Source organism: Salvelinus fontinalis, chromosome 30 (assembly GCF_029448725.1).
Source record: "Salvelinus fontinalis isolate EN_2023a chromosome 30, ASM2944872v1, whole genome shotgun sequence".
NCBI lineage: Eukaryota > Metazoa > Chordata > Actinopteri > Salmoniformes > Salmonidae > Salvelinus > Salvelinus fontinalis.
The window spans coordinates 22,225,106-22,245,504 of record NC_074694.1 but is presented as its reverse complement, the minus strand read 5'-3'; the positions used below and the strand labels follow the sequence as shown (position 1 = coordinate 22,245,504).

The window sequence follows — 20,399 nt, the reverse complement described above, 5'->3', positions numbered from 1 at the left end:
AGCGAGTCGGAGGAGAGACCTTGCTACCTATGGTGGCTCCTGTCCCCACGGCGTACTGCATTGCATTCAGCTGCTCTCCTCCCCTCCTGTCCTCTCCTCCCACAGACCCCAGCCTCACAGAGGCATACCGGCAAAGACCTCCGTCTCCTCAAATTAACATGAGCAGGTGTTTTTCTCTGATGTGTTAATTAAGAAAAGCTGCTGTCATTATGCTTTAAGTGGATGTTACAAATAGAACATGTTGTTTATTTTCTCTTCCCGGTGTAAAAAAAAAGAAGTGATCAGAGCTGTCACAGAGGCGTGCGTGTCAGCCATCGGGATGGTAGGCTAATTACCAGGAGTTAAAAACACAAAGTACACGTTTTAGGATTTTCACATCTCGTCCATTATAGAGGATTTCAGTGTGTCCATCCACACGAATGAGGCTGGAGCAGAAATGGCCTGATGCTGAAACTAAATGGAACTGAATATTGAACATAATGGTTATATTAGTATTATATGTGGAAGCGGAAGGACTAAAGAATGGTACTTTTTAGATCGTTGTTTGACTGTCGGTCTCATTGACATTTTCAATCTTCTTGCCTACAGTAAAAATCTATTGTAAAATGGAAAATATCAACAAAAATAAATTAACAAGAAGAAGAACATTTGCATATGATTGTTTGCTACTTTTTAAAAACTCCAGTTAAGTGCTATGATTTCTATCTTGGCAGACAGCAGTGTAGTACCTTCCCTCTCAAGTCAAATTCCAAACTTCTTCCATTAACAGTTACCATAGCTTCTAGTATGCACCTTACACAGTAGTTGTAATACTACAGACACCTTCCTAATATTTAGTAGCACCCCACCTTTTTGTCCTCAGAGCAGCCTCAATTCGTCAGGCAAGGACACCGCAAGGTGTCGAAAGCGTTCCACAGGGATGCTGGCCCATGTTGACCCCAATGCTTCCCACAGTTATGTCAAGTTGGCTGGATGTCCTTTGGGTGGTGGACCATTCTTGATACACACGGGAAACTGTTGAGTGTGAAAAACCCAGCAGCGTTGCAGTTCTTGACACAAACTGGTGTGCCTGGCACCTACTACCATACCCCATTCAAAGGCACTTAAGTGTTTTGTCATGCCCATTTACCCTCTGAATAGCACACATACACAATCCATGTCTCAAGGCTTAAAAATCCTTCTTTAACCTGTCTCCTCCCCTTCATCTACACTGATTGAAGTGGATTTTTACAGGTGACATCAATAAGGGATCATAGCTTTCATCTGGATTCACCTGGTCAGTCTATGTCCTGGAAAGAGCAGGTGTTCTTAATGTTTTGTCCACTCAGTGTATGTTAAAAAAGCAGATGTGCTGCCTATGCTCTCCAGTATCCTGTGTTGAACCCGGTGCTGTGCATATGATGTAGCGCTGTGTGCTGAGATGTTGACACCCTTGTAATCCTGCTGTTGGTTATTAGATGGAGCAGGCTGTTGCACCAGAAGTTTTGTTTGGTAATGCGGGATAACCAGCTGCTTAGCAGATGTTGTTTTTTTGCTGCTGCCGCCCGGGAGGGTAAAAGGTGTCTGCTCTGGCCCCCTGATGGAGATTTGACCTCCCTCTCTACAGGGCTAGCCTAAATCCCGGGGCAGGTGGATAGGCGTCCCCCAGTCTAACCCAAAATGAGGCACATGATCGTTGGGGAGTGATTTCAGCCCTGAGATCGTAAACATGTTTTTATCATTTTGATCATGTTAATCCCAAAACATAGCAAAGCCATATGATGAGAGTCTAAAAGCTATTGATGTGAATGGATATTGAAACAGTAGCCACTTTAGAATGATACTGATTATAGGGGTTAAGCTGTGTTACTGCACTTTAATGTAAAAACAATCATGTCTGCACTAAAAATAATTGCGCATAGAGCTCAAAGAGCCAACAACTTTTTAAACCTGTTCCATAAAACCATTTAAACATGTATTAAGTGGTTTTAACTGCTTTATGAGTGCATACCTTTCTGTTCTTGAATCTATGGACTGGCAGATTTCATGCACTAACAAAAACTCTCTCTCTCTCTTATTCTACAGGAGAATATATCAAGAACTGGAGACCACGCTACTTCCTGCTGAAAACGGACGGCTCGTTCATAGGTTACAAAGAGAAGCCACAGGACGCAGACCTACCCTATCCCCTTAATAATTTCTCTGTTGCAAGTGAGTCATCCACTGTGCTGGCTTCTAGTACGTCAATTCATCTAAATCAATAATATGCTACAGTGATAAGTAGGCCTAGATGATTTTGACAATTTCGTTTTATTTATTTAACCTCTTTAACTAGAAAGTCCCATTGAGGTCATGAGGCCTCTTTCCCAAGGGATACCTACAGTTGAAGTCAGAAGTTTACATACACCTTAGCCAAATACATTTAAACTCAGTTTTTCACAATTCCTGACATTTAATCCTAGTAAGAATTCCCTGTCTTAGGTCTGTTAGGATCACCACTTTATTTTAAGAATGTGAAATGTCAGAATAATAGTAGAGAGAATGATTTATTTCAGCTTTTATTTCTTTCATCACATTCCCAGTGTGTCATAAGTTTACATACACTCAATTAGTATTTGGTATCATTGCCTTTCAATTGTTTAACTTGGGTCCATTGTTTCGGGTAGCCTTCCACAAGTTTCCCACAATAAGTTGGGTGAATTTTGGCCCATTCCTCCTGACAGAGCTGGTTTAACTGAGTCAGGTTTGTAGGCCTCCTTGCTCGCACACGCTTTTTCAGTTCTGCCCACACATTTTCCATAGGATTGAGGTCAGGGCTTTGTGATGGCCACTCCAATACCTTGACTTTGTTGTCCTTAAGCCATTTTGCCACATTTTGGAAGTATGCTAGGTGTCATTGTCCATTTGGAAGTCCCATTTGCGACCAACCTTTAACTTCCTGACTGATGTCTTGAGATGTTGCTTCAAAATATCCACATAATTTTCCTACCTCATGATGCCATCTATTTTGTGAAGTGCACCAGCCCCTCCTGCAGCAAAGCACCCCCACAACATGATGCTGCCACCCCCGTGCTTCACGGTTGGGATGGTGTTCTTCGGCTTGCAAACATCCCCCTTTTTCTTCCAAACATAACGATGGTCATTATGGCCAAACAGTTTTATTTTAGTTTCGTCAGACTAGAGAACATTTCTCCAAAACGTACGATCTTTGTCCCCATGTGCTTTTGCAAACCGTAGTCTGTTTTTTTTATGGCGGTTTTGGAGCAGTGGCTTCTTCCTTGCTGAGCGGCCTTTCAGGTTATGTCGATATAGGACTCGATATAGGACTTTACTGTGGATATAGATACTTTTGTACCTGTTTCCTCTAGCATCTTCACAAGGTCCTTTGCTGCTGTTCTGGGATTGATTTGCACTTTTTGCACCAAAGTACGTTCATCTCTAGGAGACAGAACGCGTCTCCTTCCTGAGCGGTATGACGGCTGCGTGGTCCCATGGTGTTTATACTTGCGTACTATTGTTTGTACAGATGAACATGGTACCTTCAGGCATTTGGAAATTGCTCCCAAGGATGAACCAGACTTGTGGAGGTATACAATTTTTCTTCTGAGGCCTTGGCTGATTTCTTTTGATTTTCCCATGATGTCAAGCAAAGAGGCACTGAGTTTGAAGGTAGACCTTGAAATACATCCACAGGTATGCCTCCAATTGACTCAAATTATGTCAATTAGCCTATCAGAAGCTTCTAAAGCCATGACATCATTTTCTGGAATTTTCCAAGCCGTTTAAAAGGCACAGTCAACTTAGTTTATGTACACTTCTGACCCACTGGAATTGTGATACAGTGAATTATAAGTGAAATAATCTGTCTAAACAATTGTTGGAAAAATTACTTGTGTCATGCACAACGTAGATGTCCTAACAGACTTGCCAAAACTACAGTTTGTTAACAAGAACAAACAACAATTTGTGGAGTGGTTGAAAAACAAGTTTTAATGACTCCAACATAAGTGTATGTAAACTTCCGACTTCAACTGTATACTTAAAGGGGCAATCTGAGATTGGTATATCAACTGGACTTTTAAATTAATGATATACATGTACACCCATTGATTCTTGAAGAAGATACATTATAAATTACATCAAAACCCTAAATATAAGCTTGTTTTACTCCACCTCAAAGCCTCAAAACATGGTCAAAAGTATAATTTACATCTCATGGATAGTTCATCCTTGCATCCATATGTTTCTCTATGAATTTGAAAGTTTTTACATTTCTCCAGCCCCATCCCTCAGCTGTTTACCAAAACAACTAGACATAAGCTGATAGCCACTAAGCTGGTGGAAACATTTGACTCCTTGGCACAGTTCCTACAACAAAGGCCACAGTAATTACATGGACATGAAACAACTACAACAGTTTCCTATTGTCCCAACACACAACAGAAATGACAATGGCCTCAGATTTGCCTTATGATTGGCTGCTGGATAGTTTTTCAAGGGGAAAGAAAGGACAGTTTAAGAGGGTGGGTCCATCCATCAATTCATCCGGCCTTGCTGTGTTACCACTTGGACACATGTAGGGAGCTTTCTTTCTTTCTCTCTCACTCTCACTCTCTCCTCTCTCACTCTCTCACTCTCTCACTCTTGCTTTCTCTCTCTCCATCCGTCAGGAAGCTAGCGCGGCCAGGTTTTAATCTAAAGGCTGGGGGAGAGAGGGTGGCCATACATCCGGCCCCGGCTGGCTTGGCAGCACTACAGTATTGCCACATCTGTTGTCCAAAGCTGGGAGGCCAGGTGGTGCTGGGACGCTGGCTGCTGTAGTCAAATGGGCCAGTGAAATGGAATGGTGCAGCCCCGCCTGCCTGCCTGTCTGTCCGTCCCAAGCGTGGGGAGAGATACTGTCACTGACAGACATACAGACAGAGCCTGAGACACTCCCTGCCTGCCTGACCAACAGGCTACAGTTTAATGTCAAACACTGCCTGACCAACAGGCTACAGTCTAATGTCAAACACTGCCTGACCAACAGGCTACAGTCTAATGTCAAACACTGCCTGACCAACAGGCTACAGTCTAATGTCAAACACTGCCTGACCAACAGGCTACAGTCTAATGTCAAACACTGCCTGACCAACAGGCTACAGTCTAATGTCAAACACTAAGTATGTCTCAGATAACTCACCTAAATGACTAGAAAACAATGCTATGGTCCCTGATGAATATTTCCCTTCTCCAGAGCCCCATGTTTCTAATATATACCACTTGTTAATTACATTTCAATATAGTTTGGTAAATTGAAGTACATGAATACGTGGAGAGTTCAAATGAGGATAGAATGTTATATAACAAGAATGCAAACTGATGAACTAATAGTGACAGTAGTGTAGGTGGTGGCCCTATCCCACTAGGGATTTCAGAATAGGGAAATGAATCTGAATGCATATTACAGTAACACTCCAATATAAATGCCTATTGATTGATGGCAGTACAGTTGCTGGAGCTCTCTCCTAGTATGTTTAGCTGAAGCAAAACAATCTCCTCTGTCTGTATTCCCCCTTAAATGACTATGTTGTGTCCAGCGCTACCACCTACTGGAACTCCGTCGTGACCTTGTTTTCTCGGCGCTCAGTGGGAGACTCCATTTTATTAGCGGAGTAGGAAGAAAGAGGTAGAGTGCGCCTGCGACCTTAGCCGTGTCGTCATTAACCTTCCCGCCTATATTTAGGCCGTCCCGCCGTTTGGTGGCGGCAGAGATGAGGCCAGCTGAGGGAGGGAAGTCATTACCTACTGGCACGTACAGGCTCAACACTCTGTTTCAGCTGTCATCTGACTGAACATTGTCCCCAATAGCTGCTGTAGCGGTGACAGTGGAGCACATTGCAAAACTTTTCCACAGTTGGCTTGAAGCCCCATCTGGCTGTGTGTGTTCCTGCATGGAATGAGACAGCTTTAACTTGGTGCGAAGTGTTGTGTTTGCTGCAGTACAGTCCATCTACGTTGAGTGTACAAAACATTAGGAACACCTGCTCTTTCCAGGACAGACTGACCAGGTGAATCCAGGTGAAAGCCATGATCCCTTATTGATGTCACCTGTTAAATACACTTCATTCAGTGTAGATGAAGGGGAAGAGACAGGTTAAAGAAGGATTTTTAAGCCTTGAGACATGGATTTTGTATGTGTCATTCAGAGGGTGAATGGGAAAGACAAAATATTTAAGTGCCTTTGAACGGGGTATGGTAGAAGGTGCCAGACGCACCGGTTTGTGTCAAGAACTGCAAAGCTGCTGGGTTTTTCATGCTCAACAGTTTCCCGTGTGTATCAAGAATGGTCCACCACCCAAAGGACATCCAGTCAACTTGACAACTGTGGGAAGCATTGGAGTCAATATGGGCCAGCATCCCTGTGGAACGCTTTCGACACCTTGTAGAGTCCATGCCCCGACGAATTGAGGCTGTTCTGAGGGCAAAAGGGGGGTGGAACTCAATATTAGGAAGGTGTTCTTAATGTTTGGTATACTCAGTGTATGTACATACCCAATAACAAAGCTAACCTACTCTTTCATCACAATTAACTAGTATCAACAGCAACTAGTGATTGGGGAAAAAATCTTTACAGTTACATAATGCAATATTATTTTTGGATGACATTATATTGATATTTGACTCCCAAGTATTGATTTGTAAATGTTTTAATTTAGTTTTAGTTTTATTAGCTACTGTAGGTAGCGTTAGCTAGCGGTAATCGGCTGTACCTATGCCAAAACTCCTGTATTTCTCATCCTATAACTTGTTCCCCATCTTTAAAAAAATTAAAAATAAAATAGTAAGCCAATACATTATTTGCAATTTTATTTCAAAACGAATTTCCTCATGGCTCTCTATTGTCCCTTTACAGCAGACAATATAGTGAGCAATATGTTTGGAACATCAAATCGCAATAAGATCGCAGTATCAAATTGCTATACATCGAGAATTGTGAGAATCACGGTACATATCATATCGGCACCTAAGTATCGTGATAATATCGTATCATGAAGTCCCTGGCAATTCCCAGCCCTATCAGCAACTGAAGCTCAGACACAACATTTGACATCTAGTAAATCTGAATATTCACAGACGCTTCTCTATCTGTCCTCTCTCTGTCTCAGAATGCCAACTGATGAAGACAGAACGACCAAAGCCCAACACATTCATCATCAGATGTCTACAATGGACCACCGTCATAGAGAGGACCTTCCATGTGGACACGCCAGAGGAAAGGTAGGCTCAGTCCTTAGTCTGCTTATCTATGGCCAACTGACTGCTTTTCCCCTACCCAGTACGTCTATGAAAACAGTACGTCTATGAAAACAGTACGTCTATGAAAACAGTACGTCTATGAAAGCAGTACGTCTATGAAAACAGTACGTCTATGAAAACAGTACGTCTATGAAAACAGTACGTCTATGAAAACAGTACGTCTATGAAAACAGTACGTCTATGAAAAGTCACAGTGTAGCTCTCAAGTCAGGAGGTCATGTAAAACTGAGATAAATTGTTCACCTGTTCTATTTTAATTGATGGTTTACTATGATAATCTATAAGAGGGCTGGTCAACTTTGATGGGAGTGGGGCCACAAAAACATATGAACTCATCATGAGGGGCTGCAGTGGCTTGCTGGTCTGTGTATCCACATCCATACCTACACATGTAGTCAGAGTCAGCCTTAGCCTTTTGGGGGCCTTCCTGCCAGCGGATAGAAGAAATTGAAGAATCCTGCAATTCTACAAATTTTGCCATAGGGTGGATAGAAATGTTTGCAGTTTTGAATATGATATCTGAGTGAGAATGACTAACAAAATCAATGGGGTTCCCCGGTCAAAAATTTGACAATGATTACTACATGTTTAGATAGCAGGGTAGACTAACTTACCAATCTAAAAATGTTTAGCTGACATGGCTAATTGACATAACAAGACAGAAAATGCTGATGCACAACCAATTTTCAAAATTGCACCTTGTGTATTCTACCTCACAACATTAAGTTGAGACCCCGACTGAGTTCCCTCCTCCCAAAAATGAAATTGATCTGCGGTGGCGGGCCGCCAGTTGCCCATCACTGGCCTATAATATGACTATGAAATGACTTTATACTAAATGGTATTTCAGAGATAATTTTGTGTGAACGTTTTCTGCGACAAACATATTTGTCCTCAGTTTCAAATCCATTTGAAATTAGAGCAGTGTGTCATTTAACAAAGATGGATAGAAAACACAGATCATACATGCTCCATTTACCGTTCCAGTAAAACCAACCAGGTGATCAGCAGAGGGGGTTGTGGGGGGTTTGTATGTAGGCTAGAAAAGAGACCTTTCAAGTATAGTAGCACTGGCATAAATTCTCCAGCTGCTCTTCTTCTCGGAAATTGAGATGTTTATCTCTCTCCAGAAAGAACAGTGTTTGCCCAAAAGACTTAAGATAATAAGCTGTGCCTGTTCACAGTTGGCACACATACAGACGATCCTCTCTTCTGTCTCTGGGGAACGGGCAACTGCAGGCAGCGACCTGTGAGAGTGAGCTACGGAGCAGAGCTGGGTAGAGGAAGTAGCACTGGCAGATGTTATGGTCTTAAACTCTACTTTCTGCTGGTGAAGTGAAGAGAATTTGAGTTTGAGCTGTAGCCTCACTAGACAGGCCAGGGGGTTGAGGGGAAGTGCAGCCAGCGGTTAAGAGGAAAGGTTAAACATATTTTCCAGTTCCTGTCTTAAACCTTACAGCCACTGTACTGTACTGTGTCTCTGGCTGGCTGGCAGCAGCTTTTACTGTACTGTACCCGCCTGGCAAGGGCCCAGCATTGGCAGGCCCACGAGTGAGGAGAGGGGAGGCACCAGCTGGCACGTCGCCCGACTGTAGTCAGGCCCATTATCTCTCATTAGCGAAAAAATCTCATTATACGTAAAAAAAAAACACGGAGGGGGTAGGGAGAGAGGCTCGGCTCGCATTCATCTGCACGACCTTGAGAGGATTCCCGTTGCTTTTTATGTGTACACTGTGCCGTTTGATTGTTCAAATGGAACACAACTTTTCTTTGCCCTTGTTCGGAGTCACATCCGATATATTCAGAAACCTGAGTGAAGCTGGGAAAAGGTGTTCAGAAAGAGTCTTTTTGTTGGTATGGATTTGCATCTTGTTCAATCCCTCATTGTAACATATGGGCCTCTCAAAGTCCAAACAAAACATGGAACAAAAAACCCACACGGATGCTACTTTGTGAGTCAAATGTTGTTTGTTTTATCAGGTTACCACATGTGCTAGATGTCCTGTTTGACTTCTAGGGGGAATACCATTAACAGTTGTGATTACCTTTGTGTAAAGGAAGGAAGCGAAGTCTCCTCCCTCGCAAACGGAAACTCTAGTTCAAACCCCTTCCTTCTGCTAATTTCACCTGTATTTATCATGGCTCGAAAGGACATTTTTGGTTTCATGAATTTTTACAATATAGCCAATTTTGACTGTGGATGTGGAATCTAGTGGAAACCGTTTATCATCTGCACACGGGCTTGAAAATCACCGCACCAGTTTAAGCATCGCCTTCTCCCCAATCCTGATTCGTTCAAATAATCAATGACAAAAATCTACTGCTGCTCGTAATCATATAATTCTATGTGAACCTTGACAGATTCTCACCGTTTCATTTCTCCACAAGAATTGGTCCATGAGAGATTAACGTACTGTAAATGAAAGTTTCCAAATGCTAACGATCCCCTCCTGTGGAATGTTGATGTAGCAGTGGTACAGCCCAGAGGGAAGCACAAACCACACACGGATATATTCATCATCATTAAATACACACGTGCTCACAAATCCAAATGCATCACTCTTTTAATGCAACAGATGTTGTACGGCACAACAAATGAAAACCCAATGGGGGGTAAAGCCATTTGCAAACACGCAGTAGTTCCCATTGACATAAACTAATTTGTGAACATTTGTTTTGTTTTAAAGCGACTGATCATTGACGATTACATAGATGATTGCATAGATTAGCCTTTGTTGAAAGTTCTAGTTTTACCCCATTGTGAAGGTGTAATGAATATATTGCACTGTCTATAGATCATTCTTAACATAGCAGAATGTCATTGATTATGCATAATGGTGTCACATTAGACGTCAAACAAGTAGCTACATTTCATTGTGAAATATCACTGTTACCATGCAGAAGTTTGTTCATGTGTCTGTATTACAGCTGCTGTATGGTATGAGTTAAAATAGGCTATCCATACTCCAGACTATTGTTATACTGTATATGTAACTTTACAGGTGTACATATCCTGACAGGGACAAGTGGACAGGGCTAACCAGACTATAGACTGTTAAGACACACTACCTACAGTTGCAGTCAAATATATTAGTACCCTTGCAAGATCCCCTATTTCTTTTAAAATAAGTTGAAATTGAAAACACTTTTGGTGTTCACACGTGTATTTGTTTGATTTCCAACTTCACATGACAAAAATATATATAAATAATTTCAAATTCAAACAAACTTGCTTGGAGGCAAGTCATTTACTGTGTAATTTATCACGTGGTAAGTTGCAGCTGCCTACTGGGTAAAAATTGCCATTCAACCAGTTTTGAAAAGAGAAACAGAACATTCTGCTCCATCGCAAGCCATAGTAAAGTGCAAGGATGCCGATATATTTGACTGCATCTGTAACTAGAGGTTTGTGTTCTGCAAACAGGGATGAGTGGACGGAGGCCATCCAGATAGTAGCAGACAAACTCCAAAGACAGGAGGAAGAGAGGATCCAATGCAGTCCCACGGCTCAGATGGACAACATCGGAGAGCTGGAGGAGATGGACACCTCTACCAGCCACCATAAACGGAAGGTAAGAGATACATCTGGACCACTGACTTTTTGTGATAATAATTGTCAGCAAACATGAATAGATACATACAAAATGAAGTTACATCCCAATCCCATCCCGCACGGGGACCTAAGGGATGAAATTAAATAAACATACAAATTCTAAGCAACACGTCGTGAAGTGTTTCAGTGGCAAGAAGCCATTGGTTCAAAGTGTCTTCTTTAGCTCCACTGACTAAAGGATGACCACACCACGGGAGACATATCCTGATTGACTGATACAGAAACACGGATAGAATCATTTTGCGGAGCTGTTAAATGATGTGTTAAGTTTCCCATCAGTCCTCTAAAATCAGACACAAATTCTGCTTTCTAGAACTATTATAACTGCACTGACTTGACCTACGGTTTCTTTCAGACAATGAATGACTTTGACTACTTAAAACTACTGGGAAAAGGCACTTTTGGTAAAGTGATTCTAGTGAGAGAGAAGGCTAACGGGAAATATTATGCAATGAAGATTTTGAAGAAAGAAGTCATTATTGCAAAGGTACGTTTCACTCCATGTTAATTACTTCATCAAACTAAACCTACTGGTAGCAAGTTGAATGACGTTCTATAAAGAAATGACTGTTATATTCATATGCTGCGCTGTCTCAGAAGCAGTGTTCTATTCACTACCTTATATCCCACAGGATGAAGTGGCACACACACTCACAGAGAGCAGAGTGTTAAAAAACACCAGGCACCCTTTCCTAACTGTGAGTATGCATCCCTACACACACACACACACACACACACACACACACACACACACACACACACACACACACACACACACACACACACACACACACACACACACACACACACACACACACACACACACACACACACACACACACACACACACACACACACACACACACTCACAGAGAGCAGAGTGTTAAAAAACACCAGGCACCCTTTCCTAACTGTGAGTATGCATCCCTACACACACACACACACACACACACACACACTCACTCACAGAGAGCAGAGTGTTAAAAAACACCAGGCACCCTTTCCTAACTGTGAGTACGCATCCCTACACACACACTCACAGAGAGCAGAGTAATAAAAAACACCAGGCACCCTTTCCTAACTGTGAGTACGCATCCCTACACACACACACACACACACACTCACAGAGAGCAGAGTGTTAAAAAACACCAGGCACCCTTTCCTAACTGTGAGTACGCATCCCTACACACACACTCACAGAGAGCCGAGTATTAAAAAAAATCAGGCACCCTTTGCTAACTGTGAGTACGCATCCCTACACACACACACACACACACACAGAGAGCAGAGTATTAAAAAACACCAGGCACCCTTTCCTAACTGTGAGTATGCATCCCTACACACACACTCACAGAGTGCAGAGTATTAAAAAACACCAGGCACTGTGAGTACGCATCCCTACACACACACACACACACACACACACACACACACACACACACACACACACACACACACACACACACACACACACACACACACACACACACACACACACACACTCACAGAGAGCAGAGTATTAAAAAGCACCAGGAACCCTTTCCTAACTGTGAGTACGCATCCCTACACACACACACACACACACACAAAGGCATGCATGCATGCACGCACGCTCACATGTACCCATGCATACAATAGACAAAAGCAGTTAGCAGCCTATATGTACCTGAACCCCCAGAGACTCATTATAATGCAGTGGATAAACTGTTAGAAATGAACAGCCCAAGTCTAGCTTTACATCTGTCGACAAGACATCACTGAGAGGTCATTTCAGTGATACTCCAGATGCTGTTGTTCGCTGCAAAACACACACAAGCAAAAACACACACACATGCAGCAAAACAATTAAGGTTCATATGACATCACGGTAACGTTTCACCTTGTTTCACTTCTCTCACATCTGCAATCAAGGCTTAAGAGAGTCAAAGAGCAACTGTTATTTTGTTTAATGTGTACTCCCTGGATAGAAAACGTACTTCTCTCTGAAAAACAACAAGAATATACATATGTGCTAGGTGTGAAAACCATCCTCAGGTTGTGGAGCTGATGGTTGTGTTTCTGTTCCTCCTGTTTCAGTCTTTGAAGTATTCCTTCCAGACTAAAGACCGCCTGTGCTTTGTAATGGAATATGTGAATGGAGGAGAGGTAAGCCCTGACTAGTACCAGTATCTCTGTCTGTCCTCTCTCTCTCTCTCTCTCTCTCTCTCTCTCTCTCTCTCTCTCTCTGTCTGTGGCTCTCTCTCTCCATCTGTCTCTCTCTCACTGTCTGTGTCTCGGTCTCTGTCTCTCTCTCTCTAAAGTTACCCATACACTCACACACAGAGGAGTACAGCACACGGTCGGTCCTGTGTAGGTCCTGTCTGTGGAGTGTAAGATTACTGTTGTACTTTTGAGTTTGCAGGATCATTCTATACTGAAATAATTCAGATTGACCAATGAGCATTGTATGAGTGTATCATGGTCTAATACATTTCTTCTGTCGCTTCCACAGTATTTCTCTCTGGTAAAGTTGGATATTTTCTGCTTCCAGCAAACTGGTCTCCACCTGTCACCATTCCAAACCTTTTCCCAATTTATGTCCATTTGAACACACCTATGGGTGATATTACTGAAATGACATTCTGCAATGATTTTTGATTCGCAAAAATTTCGATTTACGGCATTTTTAATCGGGATGCTTTGCAATCTTATGTTCATTCCCTCAGTCTAAACATCACCTGCTCCCTCCATCAGTCCAGCAGGCTCCAACCCAGAACCCCCTCACCTTAGTGGGCCGATCTGTCTGCCTGCCTCCCTCCCTCATCTTTACAAACCTGCCTGCCGCATTCACAGCTGCCAGTGCTCTGATGAAGGCCCACCTGTCCTCACCCATAGCCCCCCCTCTACCCCACACCTCCCCTCTCCTCCCCACCTGTCAGGCTGGTCAGGCTGATCAGGCAGGCCGTTAGCACCGCCCCAGCGGCCATATGCAAACCTCCCTCAACAATTAATGGAAGATGTGCCGCCCCGTGTCCTCCTGGGTAATTTGTACAAGAGGAGCTCGGGCAGGGAGACAGGAGGGGGAGAGGGATGGCAGAGAAATTACAGAGAGCCTTGACATCTGACAGAGAGAGAGAGAATGGAGGAGAGGGTATTCCCATACTCACTCTTTCAAAAATGAAAAGATGATTGCAGAAAAGGGCGCCGGCCTCTTTAATGGGATGTTAGCCCATGAGCGGCGCCGATTGCCTTTAACAAGATTGGTGTATTGATTAAAAGGCTGATTTAACAGGCCGCGCCGGCTACCCGGTGGAGAGATGGGGATGATGCGCCAGCTGCTGTCTAAGTTCGCCGGGCGTCCTCCAAGGGCCCCACCATCCATCATCTCAATATGGCGATGGGAGGCAGTTTATGTTGTGTTAATTTCCTCCAATAAATCAGTAATTATTGCAATCCTGTCCCTGCTGTTTATCCTGCAGCTGTTTTTCCATTTGTCGAGAGAGCGGGTGTTCTCTGAGGACCGCACGCGCTTCTACGGTGCCGAAATAGTCTCCGCTCTGGACTACCTGCACTCCGCCAAGATTGTGTACCGGGATCTCAAGGTAAACAAAAAAAGCGGGAAAGTAATCAGATATTTGGGAAGTTGTTGTTTCCCTCACCTAATGTGGCCCATTATCCTGTGCGAGTGGCACGGGATGTGGGGAATGTATTAAAAGCTCCAGAGTTTTCAGTTTTGGGAGAGAGGGGCTTTTTGAAAAACATCAAAATTCTCTCGGGTGTGTGAAAGATGACACAGCGTTTCGCTTACAGCCTTGGCCCAAGCCTGCCTGAAAGGAGCCAAGAAACATAAAAAAAGAAGCGTTTGCCGTTAAAATTAAAAGGTTGAACGGCTTGACTAGCTTGAGGTTTCTTTCCCTTCATCTGCTAGGAACTGTGAACAAGAAGGAGACTTGTTTACTTTCCTCCTTGTTATTAACGTGACTCTGGTCAGACTATTCAACTTCCCTCACAATGTGAAGTGTCTCCACAACACATTTTACTGGCTGAGACATGAGTAGAGGCAGAGGCAGACAGTACATTTTCTTGTGTACGTGAAATTATCAAATAAACTTGGGGGACATAGAGAGGAATCACAGACTGCCTTCTCTTGTGCAGCTCAGCAATACAGTATGTGTTGTCAGAGTCGTTGAGTTCGCAGTACATCCCTGGGCTTTTATAAGCCTGTTTTTCTAACTGTGTTGCACTGCAGTGCTTGTCTGTCCTTGTGGCATTGTTCTGCCCACACACTGGCTTGGCCTTCAGCGCTTTCAAAGTTGTTTCCTGTTCCCCTGCAGCTGGAGAACCTAATGCTAGACAAAGACGGACACGTCAAAATCACAGACTTCGGGCTCTGCAAGGAAGGAATCACAGATGCTGCTACAATGAAGACTTTCTGTGGAACGCCGGAGTACCTAGCTCCAGAGGTACTGTACGGTCCCTTCTAAACCCACATTCCCTGTCTGGTATATTCACCCCTTCAAACCCCTGACATACAGTACAAAACTCACCCGAGCATTAGAACTCAATTGTATTAGGTCTACATCATTATTATAGTTGTGTACCCCAGTTCACTTTGATTTAGAACTAAACATCATAAACCCACTACAATAACCAGTCTATTGAGATACTGTAGCCTATTTATGGCCAAGACTTTAAGATTCATCTGCCAAATAATGCTTGTAGCTATGGCAGCAGGTTTACATCATCCTCATGGCAGAGTCCCATAGCTAATGACGCCATTGGGACTCACACTGCCTCTCACAGTGAGCATAATGTAAACCCCCTCACATGCTCTATAGGAGACACTGTCCCTGGCGCCAGGCTGACAAACAAGTGGATGTGTGAAGTTGTAAGATTGAAATTGAGGAATCTAGTTATATCAAACACCGTTCTGCTGTGATTTCTCATTGGCCGATTTGTTTTATCTTCTCTCTTTATTTAAAGCTAGAATGTTTAGTTGCTACATCCATTTTTGGACTTATAAATGAATGATATATGCTCTTTGATTCTTGAACAATAGACCTTATAAATGCCTCATGAACTTAGTTCAATTGTCGTACCCCATCAGAACCCAAAATATAAGTTGTTTTACTCCAATGTTTGTAAACAACGTAAATGTAAACAAACACTGTATATCCTCATAACCTAGTTAAAACTATAATTTTGATATCAAGGAGGGTACTTGCATCCATAGCTCTGTGTATAAATCTTTGAATGGTTACATCTTTCCAGGCGCATCTCTCAGCTTTTCACCAAAACGAAGGCGGGGTACTGCAGATTCTAGCTTTAAGTAGTCACTTTAATGTTCAATAACGAACTGCTATATTCTGGTCATTAACAACAGTAAAGTAGATGTACAATATTTTACAACTCAATAACAAGTATTTGGTGTCCTTTCTGAATGACAAAAAAAACATTTAAAAACTTCCACATTGCAAACCATTTTTTTCCCCCTTTAACCAATGCTTAAACATGACCAACGTTATGGTCTCAGGTTTTTACTACAATGCATATTTATGAAGTGCAGAGGAGTGAGGACTGTGGGTCGGGTGGGGGAAGAAAGGCAGGGGATAGAGGGGGGCATAGATCCCACTTAAAAAAGTATGGAGGACAATTTGGCGCTGGATTTTGTTTTGCTAAGGCCCTCCGCTGTGCCAGGAGATGATTTGAGTGTTGGTTATTTTTCACAAGAGTATGTGATTGCACAAAAAAGTACATGCTAAATAGAGGCAGATGGTGGCAGATGGGGGAGGTTGGAAGAAGGTGGCTGGGAAACCTGGAAATCTATACCGCCGCACTGGTGTAAAAATAACAGAACACACTCCGCGCCAAGTTCCAGACATGCAAAGTAGCTGGGATTTAAAAGAGGGAAGTTAAAATATTCCAATGCTTTGGGGTTATAAAAATGAAATTTAGATAGTTTTTCTTTTTGTTTGTGTAAAATATATTTGATTTGTCTTGTTAAAAAAAGGGCAAATGAGAATACCAAAAATATTTTTTCTTAATAATACATTTGTAACACATACTTTCCTAGTTTTGGTTACTTTAGCCTTATTGAAATAACTCAGTGACATCTCTCTCATTTTGATATGCATGTATGCAGGTTAAAACATTTGGGAAGATATAAACAAATGATTTGATAACGGTAGTAAAAATATATTAAATTGTTTATACTGTAGTGTTTCAATGCACATTTATGCGCCATGTGTATATGTACATTTAGCCTATTATGTTTCTTTATGTGTGTGTACACAAGCTAGGGCAGGCTGGGCGGGCGGAGCTGTGTGTTTGTTCCCTGTGCCCCGCTGGGTAACTGGGCTGGTGGAGCCAAAGGCTCTCTCTCTCTGTCCCTGCCCAGCCAAGCCTGCCAAGGGCCCCAGTCAGTCCTGGGAGCAGCAGCCCCGCCACATGGCTGTCCGAACGGGGCCTGTTCCTCCCCTCCAGGCTTGCCTCTCTGCCTGTGGCTCTGGAACAGGGGGGACCCCAACTGGCTCTGTGTGTATTAATCGCATCCCTGCCTGCACCCGAGCTGCTCCTGCTACAGTCCCAGGACAAACTCCCAATCCCAGCTCTCCCTGCACACACACATGCATATGTACACACATATGCATATGTACAGACACACACACACACCTCTGGCCCTAGGTGATGAAACGGCATTAAACATGTAACTATTTTTTATCATAACTTTTGGTTTGATGAGGGGGAAGGATACTCCATCTGGTGTGCGTGGTAGCATTCCTCCTCAGGTTTTTACTTGGTAATCCAGTGTTATCCCTCCAGCATTATGTTCAAACCCATGAATAGTTCATCTTTGACTGTACCACTGTTTCTCTCAGTGATGCTGATTTCCATCCAGCCGGTTGCCCGTCTTGATAAGCCCAATACGTGTTATTACCAGCAATTTGCTTCCAGTGTTATTTAGTTTGATAATTCTCAGCTTTCTGGGATTACATGTAGTGTACAAACACAGTAACTTGTTTCAGTCATTTAAAGTTCAGTCTAACTGAATTCTTAGTGATTAGGGCCTGTATTCATAAAGCGTCTTGAGTAGGAGTGCTGATCTAGGATCAGCTCCTCGTCTTCTTCAATATAATCTAAATGGCAGAACTTATCCTTGATCAGCACTCCTACTCTGAGATGCTTTATGAATACGGGCCCAGAAATTCAGAATGTTTTTTGGAGGTTGTCATGTTGTCTTGGTTGATATTTTCTGGTTAGGACTACTCTTTAAGACAGCGGGTCATTGCGTTGACACGTCCAGGTTCTGCTTCCCATTAAGATTAGAGACAAGACATTATTATTCTAGAGATTCAGAGCATATGCTTAACTGGCCTCTCTCCAGCGCCACTTGTCGTTAGGTAGTCATATTAATTAGGCCTTTCCTCAGCGACGGTCTGAAATGGAGCCTGTACTCCCTCCATCTCTCTTCCTCCCTCGCTTTTCCAACAAGGTGAACGGCAGCACACCGGAGACGATGTAAGAGAAGGAGAAGAGCAGGTTGATTGTGTATTAGGACAGCAGCCCAGATAGAAGGCTTTGATTCAGACGTGGCTCCTCTGGCTCCATGCTTCCCGTAGCCAGGTATCCACCTCTCTCTCTGGTGGGGCTGCCCTTGAACCAGCGGGTCACATCATGATGGCGAGGCCCTCTATGTCCATCCAGGAGCGTTTCCTGTCTGCCCGTGCCAGGTAGGGCCTCCAGCGCCAGCCACTTGGCTTGGCCAACAGGGGCATCTGTGACACGCAGCAGCAGAGTGACAGCCATCGCAGTCTATGTAGTGATGCCACTGCATGATGCTGTTGGGTTCTCATGTCACGGGAACACCATACTGTGGAATAGGGCTTTGTGTTTGTCATAGTAAAACAGCTGGTCCTGGAAACAGAAACTCGCAGGGGTCAAATGTCCACCAGGTCGTTTGTTAACCAACTTTGCGTCAGAAGTCGGTTGTATGTAAAACGCTTGGCGAAATAACAAAGTTGATGTGCTTCGTGTTTTTGTGTGTGTTGTTGGCAGGGGTGATTGGACCAGTTTGCAGCAGTTTGTTCCTCTGAACTGCAATGTTGAATAGAGGAGTTAGTGCCTGTCCCATAGAGATACCGTACAGTTCATATTGATAATATGTTCTTATTCCATGATCTGTGTGTCTGTCCAGGTGCTGGAGGACAATGACTACGGCCGGGCAGTGGACTGGTGGGGTCTGGGCGTGGTCATGTATGAGATGATGTGCGGTCGGCTACCCTTCTACAACCAGGACCACGAGAAGCTGTTTGAGCTGATCCTCATGGAGGACATCAAGTTCCCCCGCACGCTGTCGTCAGACGCCAAGTCACTGCTGTCAGGACTACTCATAAAGGACCCCAACAAAAGGTATAGGCCAGCTATACTATACACACCCTGGCCAGCCAGACTCCAAGCAGCACTGCTCACCATCCAATAATGCCCCATTGGAAGTGACTATACACTAGTTCTATTTAAACTAACTATCAGGGTTGAGGTCAATTCAGTATTACACTCAGTTAACCCCAACCCTGCTAGCTTTAAAAAGCTTCAAGTCAATCATATCTATTCATCAAATTCAAAGTACTGTAACACTAATGTCTTGGAGGCAGACAAACCTTACTGCTTACTTTTCACAGGCTTGGAGGAGGTCCAGATGATGCTAAAGAAATCATGGGACATAGTTTCTTTACTGGAATCGAGTGGCAAGATGTTTATGATAAGAAGGTAATGCCTGTAATACCAGTTCTATAATATGTACACATTCATATTGTAGAATCATGTTGGGAGCCCTACAGGACTCCTGCTCTTTGCCTCTCACCAGTATGCATTCCTGATCATAGTTTGCTAACTCACTGTCTAGATAAAGGAAAGTTATCCTTGCTCTTTCAGTGCTTTACCATCACAGACACAGTGTACTCCTAAGATGATGCAACCCTGGTAGCAGAGGGAGGTGAAATGCATTGTGGGAGGTGTAAACTCGTTGCCTCCAGTCCTGCCTGTGTGCTGCAACACCTCTGTGACACAAGTGCTGTGTGTTTCCCTCCCCTCCTACCTAGCTGATACCGCCCTTCAAACCTCAGGTGTCGTCAGAGACAGATACCAGGTATTTTGACGAAGAATTCACGGCACAGACAATTACAATAACTCCCCCTGAAAAATGTGAGTGAAACTTTTTCTTATTGTTCTTTTTTGCTAATGTTTAAAAGGTGAGACACTGTCACTTGACACTTTACTCAGGCTATGTTAGATGTGCAAGTGGTGTAACAATGTCTTTCCATATGTTAGATGATCATGTTTTATTTTGGGGCTAGATTGTATCAGAGCCACGCTAGCCGCATAGCAGTTGTTTTAGCAGTGTTGGAGGAGGAACTGCTGCGTTAGGGCTGTCAAATTCACAAGCGGCTCCTGGAATTCGACTTCAATCAGTGTAGATGAAGGGGAGGAGACAGGTCAAATAAGGATTTTTGGCCTTGAAACAATTGAGACA

The 20,399-nt window shown here is 43.3% G+C and overlaps 1 protein-coding gene across 2 annotated transcripts in view; it reads left to right on the top strand.

Annotated features, from left to right (window-relative positions):
* Nucleotides 1-20,399, top strand: part of akt3a (v-akt murine thymoma viral oncogene homolog 3a) — a 148,948-nt gene that overhangs the window by 118,332 nt on the left and 10,217 nt on the right. For both annotated transcript variants that reach the window (XM_055890030.1, XM_055890029.1), the window contains exons 3-13: nt 2,065-2,190; nt 7,128-7,239; nt 10,703-10,850; nt 11,247-11,378; nt 11,524-11,589; nt 12,968-13,036; nt 14,350-14,472; nt 15,205-15,333; nt 19,065-19,279; nt 19,549-19,636; nt 19,969-20,071. In XM_055890030.1, coding sequence (XP_055746005.1) covers nt 2,065-2,190; nt 7,128-7,239; nt 10,703-10,850; nt 11,247-11,378; nt 11,524-11,589; nt 12,968-13,036; nt 14,350-14,472; nt 15,205-15,333; nt 19,065-19,279; nt 19,549-19,636; nt 19,969-20,071 — 1,311 coding nt within the window. The remainder of the gene's footprint in view (nt 1-2,064; nt 2,191-7,127; nt 7,240-10,702; nt 10,851-11,246; nt 11,379-11,523; nt 11,590-12,967; nt 13,037-14,349; nt 14,473-15,204; nt 15,334-19,064; nt 19,280-19,548; nt 19,637-19,968; nt 20,072-20,399) is intronic.